Source organism: Thamnophis sirtalis, unplaced genomic scaffold (genome assembly GCF_051295495.1).
Source record: "Thamnophis sirtalis isolate CommonGarterSnake01/CBP01778 unplaced genomic scaffold, rThaSir2_p1.2 scaffold_4, whole genome shotgun sequence".
Taxonomy (NCBI): domain Eukaryota; kingdom Metazoa; phylum Chordata; class Lepidosauria; order Squamata; family Natricidae; genus Thamnophis; species Thamnophis sirtalis.
The window spans coordinates 72,160,374-72,170,693 of NW_028261384.1; the positions used below are offsets into that span (position 1 = coordinate 72,160,374).

The window sequence follows — 10,320 nt, forward strand, 5'->3', positions numbered from 1 at the left end:
TTGTGAAGATTATCAAAGTAGATTAATGTAATTTATCCATTAAAAAGTAAAATAGGTAAAATTGGAAAGTGGAGCGGTCAGAACCCTGGACAGATCCTAGAGACCAAACTTCTTTTTTCAGATGAGAGTTTAGTATTCATTGAGTTCTTTTATACTCCCCAGACCTTATTACGGTTCCCAGATATGAGCAAGTATTCAAGTCTACCAATCTTCAAGCAGTCATTTTTGGGCCTGGAGCCTGATCTTCTTCTGTTATGTTTTCTTTCTAAAATGATCAAGAGTGTCAGAGAAGCATGGAGGTTTTGACTTTGTGAAGTGTAAACAGCAATATGTAGACCAGAATGAAGCTGCCATCTGCTGCTTAGATTTATCAAGTTGGGTGGGAAAAACATCACTTTGGAGCTTTAATGAAAATGTGCCATTTATTCCTTGATGTTAGACAGGACACTGCAGGCTTAATAAGCAGACGCACAGCAGGGGCATTCACAACGCAGAAGATTTCTATAATGAAAAACATGTACTGATAGTGATGAGTGGGACTAAGCTGACCATTATGACTTTGGAGCATACTAGTCATAGATTTGTTAGTGCTAAAACTGTTTCTTATATAACATTTGTTTTTTTAAAATGAAGGAACTTCTTGTACCTCTTCCAACTAGTATCAATGCCACAACATTTGTTCATTTGTGACCATTTGTAGTCAATTGAATCCAGAAACATATCAATACAGAAAATAGCAGCATGTGACTTGCCACATGCATAGACACAGCTGCCTGTACCAGATATGATTGCTGAAGCTGAAAAAGACCCTTGTCTGACTTGAGAATAATTTTCAGATAGAGAAAGCTAATTCTGGGTCATGCATTTCTGTCCTCCATTAGAAATGATATCAAGAAGTATTAGATTTTTGAAATATGAACTGATTTTTATTTAAAATGTTTTGAGTCATTAAGAAAATATTATATCAGAAATAGAAATGGGAAGACTAAACATTTGCAGAATTTTGTGTTACAATACAGCAGCTGAAGCCTTTGCACTATGTATTTTTAGCTGAATAATTATGAATAAAATGCTTATTCTGAAGGCTAATAATTCGTTCATACCTTAGTGACCCTGTAATTACTCCAAGCTTCTTGATTTAACAGATTACTAATGTAATTTCACTAATGTGGGTATGTGTTTCTGTGTGTATGTGTTTGTATATATAGTTTTTGTAATTATGATTGCTATGATGAATCAGTGCTGTTATCTTTTAGTGTACCATCAATAATTTTTATCTAAATTTGGATCTGAAGCTGATGAAGTAGCAGATATTGATCTGTGATCAGCATTTCTTTCATACTTGCAGTTATATTATTTTATAAGCATTTGGCTAAAGGTTGATATTTCTCTTAAATTTTGGACTTCTCATTATTATTTATATTTTTGTGTTGTCTTTGAAATATATAGGAACATTTCATATAATTGTGTAGAGCCACAGTGCAGTAGACATAACAGAACCTTCAGCAATAGTATTGCTCTGTTAAATGATTTCATTTTGTATATATGACTTAGCCTGTATTATCAATAGATTGCATTTAGATCTTCTCAACTCTCAGTCCATATTACTGACTATAGTGATGGCTTGAAGCAAGTCAGTTACAAAGTAAGCAGTATGGCCAGGGATGGGATCCTACCGATTTAACAATTGGTTTGCTTCACTCGCACATGCGTGTACAGTTTACAGAAAACTCACCTTCCACATTACTGCTGGCAAGGAAAACAGGTAAGGCACAGCAATCCACTCTGCCATGCTGATCATCTGGGCTTTGGAAAAGGAAATATAGGTGAGTATAGTGCAGGGGCAGGTGGGCATGCCCACTTCAGAGCTACCGGTTTGGACCGGTTTGGTTTGCCCAAACCGGTCCAAACCGGCAGAATCCCATTCCTGAATGTGATCCTTTATGGGGATAGCAGGGGGGAAACCTAAAAACCAGAATGCTGTTTGGATCTTTTACATTCATGGAACATGAAGGTCTGTTATTTAAGCCAGAAAATATTTGTACTGTCCTTGAAGATAATGGATTTAACCATTTTTACCACAGCATTATAAATAAAAGCTTAAATCTAGCAATCCTAACAAAAGGAAGATGCATTAGCCAACAGGTAGAAAGTAGTGTAGGGGGGAAAAGACATAATGGAAAGCAGGGAGAAGAATAGTCAAATCCCAAAACCACAAGTGCAATGGCAAAGGATAAAAGGTTATGGAGCATTTGAGAGGAAGACACTGTTCATCTCCCAGAGACTCATGATGGAAACATTGTATTTTTTTTTAAAAAGGCACCTGCTGCTTGTGATTAGAATTTCAAAACTGCCAACCCAAGGAAGTTAAAGCATTCTTCTCCAGCAGTTAAAAGGAATCATAAAGGAACTAGTCCAAAACATCTTGAGGTGGAAAAAGTCAGGGAGAATGCGGAATTGCTTTAATGAAATTGATCTGTGCACATTTGCAATGGAATATTGCTTATGCATGGCTGGCTCCAATCTGATTCTAATTTATATCCACAGGCTTTTTAGTTGTCTTCTTGGAAGAGTCCCATCTTTCTCATACAATTCATAGGGAGCAGGAAAAGTAAGAAAAGTGAGGTGGGAGTGGAAGTTCCTAGCTTTATGTCTCATTCCTCTTCATGGGTGTACCAATTCTTCTATTTCACTTGTGAATTAGATCACAATGATCTGATATTTGCCTTTCTGGAACAGAATAGAAATCTTTAATATAGGCTACTGAAAAGTACAACCTTGATAGCTTAAGATACAGGCTGCTTTACTTTGCTCACACAGACATACCCATGCAACATAAACTAAAGGTTACCTGCCTATTTTAAGAAACTGAGATACTCCATATTGCTTTGATATTTCCCAGCTCTGTTGAGCTGAATATCACATGACCAGCATTGGCAACAGACAATGGAAAGCCAACACAATTGCTTGGCCTTCATACTGAGTTGGTATTGATCAAATTGTCAGTTTGTAAATTTGTCTGAATAGGGTTCAAATGTGGAATTTGCTCTCCCTTAACTCCTCCTTAAATACTAATGGTGAGTATTCTTCAAAGAATTTAAAATTAAAATAAAACAGATGCTTGCTTGAAATGGGAGGAAGCAGCAGAAAGTGTGGTTTGACAAATGGTAGCCCAATTTTGTGATGGCATTTCAGTTGTCCCATGTGCAAATATGAGCTTCCACTAGAGCAGCTAAAGTAGCATTGAGCACAAAGTTAAGGCACAGCCATGCACACTCAGCCCTGCAAACTCAGCCCAGCTTAACATATACATTTCTGCTAAATTCCCATAGAAAGGTCCTGCATATTATTTAATAATAATGCAAAACAATTACTGACTTAAGATCAGTTAGATAAATAGGAGACATTCTTCAGTTATTTCCTTGAACTAGAAATTCATTATAACCTCTACAGTATGTTTGCATATCACATAATCAACTATGATCTACAAAGCTGGACCTATGACTAATAATAATTTTTTGTGTAAAGTGAATGTCTGTGAAGGCATATTTATATATTTTATGTATTTGTTTATTTCAGCTAGACAAAGTATTTCAGAAAAATAATACTAGCTGCATTAAGAATTTCATTTCTTAAAAAAAGTAACTTCTTATATTCATTTTCAAAGTTTTATCTTTGAAAAAATATGGAGAAGTTGGTTATTTTAGGGGTTTCCCTTCATAAAAATGCCCTACTAACTGGGTAAAGCATAACATAATTGGGGCTTCTTGCAATTCCTCACTAGAATTTTCCATTGATTCTATGTTTTTCCTCTTCCCCACATATTCATTTTTAACCTGTTGTCTTATGTTTATATCCTTGATGAATTCATTTAATAAATCAAACACTTCAAAACTAAGTTTCCTTTCTCAGACGGGTACATAAAAAAAAGGAAGGAGCCATCTAACTTCATGACTGGGACATATAAAAGAGAATATTTTTAGCGGAGATCCATAGGCCAGAGAAGCAGAACATAGTAGATGCCAAGCACATGAGAACAATACAGAAGGTAGCTTTAACCATTACTGATTTTTATATACTTATGTAAATACAGAATCTTGAAAACTAACTGTAAGAGGAATTTCTCAGTCTCAGTTATAGTGACTTAATTGGGAGGGAGTATCTTTAGGAATCACTTTTCTCATGTCTCTCAGCAGTTGTCTTTTGAAATAAATATTCAATTACATTGTCCCATGCTTTCCCACAGTCTGTCCCAGCAGTGGACTGAGTTGTATCTTGTCAATCTTTCACAAATAATGTTGTGCTGAAAAGCTTTTACAACTCATTTTCAGTGTTTGGCTTCTTAAATGTATATATTCCTCCAACTTCCAGCTGAACCACCATGCCAGATTTGATGGTTTGATTCTATGTAACCTTTCTGAGATCAGGCAAGATCAGAGAGGTGCTGGTATTTAACATTAATTAGAAGTTTGCAGCCTTATAGTTGTCTCAGCAGGTGGCAGCACCTATCCAAACTTGACTGAACTTGAAGCCAAGCAAGATCAGCTCTGATTAATATTTGGATATAAAACTGCTTAGGAATTCCAGGGTTGCTGGCTAGACTGGAAAGCTAAATGTATCAGAGGAAGCCAGTGACGCCCACCCACCCCCTTCTTAACTCTGCCAAGAAAACTTCATAGATACAATTACCAGGAGTTGAACTCAGCTTAAGGGCTTTTTTAAAACTACCGCTGCTACTATTATTTTAGCCTTACAGTCAAATAATCTTACTGTTATCATTAACCTTAAAAACTAATAATTTGTCTGTGTTTAGTTAGAAATTATCCCTTCTTTATTTATAAGCTCTGAAAAACTCTTGAAAGTTTTTAGGTAACATGTAGTAGAATTTTAAACATGTTTTCATAGAAGTAAGAAACTCTTAGTTCAGGGCAACTTTTAGGTGAAATGCTGATAACCACATTAATTCTTTATTTTAGTATAAATGTGTATTGCTTTGAGTGAATTCTGGTACAATACTTTCTTCTAGCATATTTTATTAATATTTCCATATCCTGGTAAACCTAGCAAACTGGATCTTAGGACAGGAAATATTGTTAGTATGTACATTTATTCTCTATGTGTAAATGTACAAAGATGACAACAACAACATTCTAAATAGTTAAAACTATTTGCAGAAAATCATTTTCATCAGAGGAAAAATATAAAAAAGCAGTGCTCTTGAGAGATATACGTGAAAGGTTTTCCCCATCAAAGTGATAGGCCTGGATTCCAGTAAAGAAAATATCCAGGAATTGTTATAGTGCCTTTCTATTTTTGAGTTGGATATTATCAGGAATTAGCACACCAGGGGCCTTTTATAGCAATAGCAATAGCACTTAGACTTATATACCACTTTACAGTGCTTTACAGCCCTCTCTAAGCAGTTTACAGAGTTAGCATATTGCCCCCAATAATCTGGGTCCTCATTTTACCCACCTCGGAAGGATGGAAGGCTGAATCAACCTTGAGCCTGGTGAAATTTGAACTGCCAAATTGCAGGCAGGAACAGGTAGCAGAAGTAGCCTGCAGTAATGTACTCTAACCAGTGTGCCAGTGTGGCTCATTGCTCCCATTGCTTAGTGAAAATGGTAAACAGAAGCCATGCTTTCTCCCCCCCACCCCCTCATCCTGTCTAGTTCTCACTTAAAACATTGAGAAAAGCAAAACAGTAGTCTTTATACATTCCATCAGTATTATCCATAGCTTCATACTGATCAAAATGCAACATAAAACATCTAAAAAACAGGGATGGATGGAAGGAAGGAAAGAAAGAGAAAGAAAGAAAGAAAGAAAGAAAGAAAGAAAGAAAGAAAGAAAGAAAGAAAGAAAGAGACTGTTGCTATCTACAGAGGCCAATGCAATAGGCTTTTTAATTTAATTTTTAATATACATTTTGGTGGTATCTTCCAAATTTCCCATTTTCTAGTTGCCAGACTTATTAAAGAGTTAATGAATAAAATCAGTTCAAAATAACAATAATAAATCACAGTTCTGATTCTACTATTATCATTAGATTTACCTGCTTCTCCTCCCTACAATAGACTTAATGAGTATGCATGCATCTGCTCACATGAATACTCATGTGAACTTCCTTTGGATAGTCAAGGGTATCTGTGAGCACATTTCCATTTTTGTCTGTCATCATTTTCATCTTTAAAATCCTGTATAAAAATTTCTAGACCATGACTTTTAAAAACAAAATAGCCTTTCATCCTTTGATGACTTTATGCTAAAAAATGTTTTTTAAACAAAATGTTGCTTCTACTGTTTTGTTTTTAATATTTTATGTTTTAATGTGTCCTTCAACTCTTATATATTTGGTGCCTGAAATATTAGAGCAGAATGGCACAAAAGAAAAAAAAGTGATATGGAGTTAACTGCTACAGGGGCAGTTTTGGTATTCTAAGTGTAACTGTTTATTTTATCCCCTTTGAGAACTTGATGAGAAAGTAATATCTGGAGTATATATCTTAACAACTTGCATGATAAGTCATAATACATATATACATTGGGGAATAATTCTTTAGTTTTATTCTTTCAGCATCCTTTTTTAATTTTTTAACACAGAACCATTGCAGAAAATTTCCATCCACATCCATCTCAGACAATCTTTGCAGAAGGATTACATTTGATGATGTCAGAAGTTGCTAAGAGAACCAGAAGACTCTAGAGGGTTGAATCCCCCTACTTTCACTCTAAAACAGATAATCCTACTATGCAATCAAAACAGTTTCATTGCCAGAACTAGAGCTAAACTGGATTATTGTAATGTGACTTTCAATGGGGTCCTGAAAATGATCAAGGTGTTGCAATTGTGCAGAACTCAGTCCTAGTTTTAAGACAATATCAAAATGGGATAATATGTTTTGAATTTATAGTTTTAAAACATTGTTAGTCATTTTATGCTGGCATTGTTTAAAACTCTTGGCTCTTCTCTGAGGAAAACTGGTGTAAAACTAAAATGAAAAATAATATTTGAAAGTCAATTTCATCTTCTGGAGAAAATACATGTTTCAAATAGTAAATACAAAACTAATTTCCAAGATATTGTTTGGTCAATAGATTTCAAGTGATAGCCTTTTTTACCTTCTTATTAATAGAGGTTCAGATTCCATTGTTCTGAGTAGCAGTGAGTTTATCATGCCATAAACTTTAGAAACACCTTACTATTGGAAATATCCTGAACAGTTGGAAAAGATCAGCCTTCACCATACTTTCAGGATTCAAGTCCTCTATTCTGCAAGCAAGAAAATGGAAGTTTAGTGAAACCAAAGAATTCAGCTTACCGTATGTTCTGATCAAATAAATGTTTAATTTCAGAACAGTTTTAACTGAAGCAGGTATGCAGGCAGATGCTGTGCATGAGAAACATCTCATCTGACCTGATGTATGTTTTTTCAATTGCAAATGAAGATAGAACTAATTCAAAGTTTGGCCTTTCCTATAATGTAAAATACATCTCTTGCTATAATGTGTAATAATCATGGTGCATAGTATAACAATGGTGATTTAGTACATCTATGCTTAATAGCTATATTAATGCATATACATAAGGCTGAAAGAAGTGAGCAGGTTGAACCTGCAACAGAACAACTATCATGGGAAATTGATTGCTTTAAGGACAGGAGGTGACTCAGTGAATTTGAGTTACAAGGGGAAAAAATAAGAATTTTAAGAATCATATCCTGACAATGAAAATTTTTCAACAATGGGATAGGCATTGTTGGAAAGTTGTCTCATTTTTAGCTATATTTTTACATATATTTCAGGGTTGAAAGTAGGAAACTCTATACAAGGTCTTTTCTAATATAAAGAATGAAATTAGACATTCTGGTAATAAATGTATTTCAGCCCTCCATCCTTCCAAGGTGGGTAAAATGAGGACCCAGATTGCTGGGGACAATATGCTAACTCTCTAAACCACTTAGGGAGAGCTGTAAAGCACTGTGAAGTGGTATATAAATCTAAGTGTATTGCTATTTGTGTCTCATAATTTGTTTACATTTCTACTATGTTTTGGAAAAGGCAGAAAAGCCCAGACTTGAAAGTAATCAGGCAATAGAAAAATACCTTTAGGTGGATGTTGTATTTTAATTATCTACTTCTTATATTGAATAATAGAGTTTACAGTAGAAGCAGTTCTGTAGCAGTTCTGGAGGATATTATGCACAAAATTAATAATAGATTTCTTTTTTTTTTCAACAGGACCAGCTGTAAGGTATAACCAGTTTGAAATGTCACATCCTAAACCACCACCTCTGGTTGGACAGCATACACTGGATATATTGAAGAGTATATTGGGATATAAGGATGATGTTATACAGGATCTGTTTGATGCTGGGGCAATAGCTCAGCATGAATTCAAGTGAATTGATTTGATTTCAATGGCTGATATGGGTGAAGGTTTCATGGATTGCATTGAATATCTTCACTTTGCACAGTGTATTAATTGAAGTATGATTAAATTCTTTTTATAATAATCTGAAATTTATATGTCACAAAAGCATCAACTTTCACACTTTTTAATAAATTTACTATCAGGAAATACATATTTTTGTAAAGTTCAGACACTATTACAGTATGGTTCAGCACTCCCAGAAGTTTTAATTGTACGTAATCTCACATTTATTGTAATTGTAATAATGCCAGATGACTTTCAAAATACATTTAAAGAAATTAACACTTGAATGTTATAGCTGAAGGAGAGTTTCTTTTGAAAATATTTTAAAATAAAAACTATAATATTGAGCAAATAGGTAGTTTCATTATTCATCTTAAATAGGAACCTTATTAACTTGCTAATTTCTTATATGAGCCCCAGTGAAAGAGGCTTTTACAAAATTAAGTTGTATTTAAATTCAGATTACCAGATTTGCTCTTGTAAGCATTTGGTTTCCATCACATTACTATCAAATGGTAGCTACATTGCACTTAAAAGTTAAAATGCTAACTATCTTTATGTTTGCAAGAACATATTTAATCAGCTATGTATTAAACAGTGAATGAATAATGCTAGTGATTTTATTTTGAGAGTTCTTATATTTTTCTAAATTTATTGTATGTGAATTTCCAAAATATACGCAGCAGCATTTTCCCAGAAACGTGATTCTATCTGCAGGCATTGGGATTTACTTGATTTGGGATACTTTTTAGTGTTCTTTTAAAAAATAAATAAAAATAAAAGCTAACTTTTGTCACAGTTATGATTTTCCAGTTACAAGAATAAAAATAATGGGAAAAAGAAACTTTGTTTTTTTTTCTTCCTGAATATAAAAGAATAATCAAAAGATCTCAATCATCTTATATTAACATTTAGAAGAAGATTTTAGATAGTTATAACAATGGTAGGTTCTTTGTCTAGTGCTTCCTGAAATGATGGCCATTCTTTAACTTTATGAACTTTTTTTTTTACATTTTAGAAAGTAAATCCGAGACTTCTCTATTCTGAAAATTAGGGAAAGAGAAAGGATGAGCCATCCCATTATGGATTTAAAAAGTTAAATATTGAAATTTACTCAAAACAAGATATGTGGGAAATTTTGGGTAATTAATTGTAATTGTAATTTAATAAATTTATATGCCGCCCAATCCCATAGGACTCCGGGCGGCTTACAAATACAAGAATAAAGTAAAAACTAAAATATAGGGAAAAGAGAAAACAGATTTAAAAACAACACACCATACACTCAAGCCTAGATGGGGCTGGACCTCATTTATGAGGTCAACAGCCCCAGGCCTGCTGGAACAGCCAGGTCTTAGTGGCTTTTCGGACAGCTGAGAGAGTGGGAAGGTCCAGATATCTGCAGGTAGATTGTTCCACAGGGCTGGAGCAGCTACAGAGAAGTCCCTCCCCCGGGGGGTCGCCAGCATTGCCCGGTCGATGGCACCCGGAGGAGGTCCAGCCTGTGAGATCTTATCGGCCGTTGGGAGGTATGTGGCAGGAGGCGGTCTCGCAGATATCAAGGTCCTAAGCCATGTAGGGCTTTAAAGGTAATAACCAGCACCTTGAAGCGCGTCCGGAGACTCATAGGAAGCCAGTGCAGCTCGCAGAGGATAGGTGTAACATGGGTGTATCTAGGTACACCCGATATCGCTCGCATGGCTGCATTCTGGACCAACTGTAGTCTCCGAACACTCTTGGTTTGGAGCTGTTTATTTGTTTTCATTTTCAATTTATGCAATCACTTATATACTGTGCGATTAAGGAAACAATAAACACAACTCTTCTTATATTCCAAAATACAAAACCAACATAACACTTCAACCCTCCATACACCCTTT

General features: G+C 34.9%; 1 protein-coding gene across 5 annotated transcripts in view; it reads left to right on the top strand.

The window, feature by feature from the left end:
• Window positions 1–9,284, top strand: part of SUGCT (succinyl-CoA:glutarate-CoA transferase) — a 440,539-nt gene extending 431,255 nt beyond the window's left edge. For 2 of the 5 annotated variants that reach the window (XM_087713118.1, XM_087713116.1), the window contains exon 14: window positions 8,245–9,284. In XM_087713118.1, coding sequence (XP_087569244.1) covers window positions 8,245–8,408 — 164 coding nt within the window. In that variant the 3' untranslated portion in view covers window positions 8,409–9,284. The other 3 variants (XM_087713114.1, XM_087713111.1, XM_087713112.1) reach the window with 3 other exon arrangements.
• The last annotated feature ends 1,036 nt before the right edge of the window (window positions 9,285–10,320 follow it).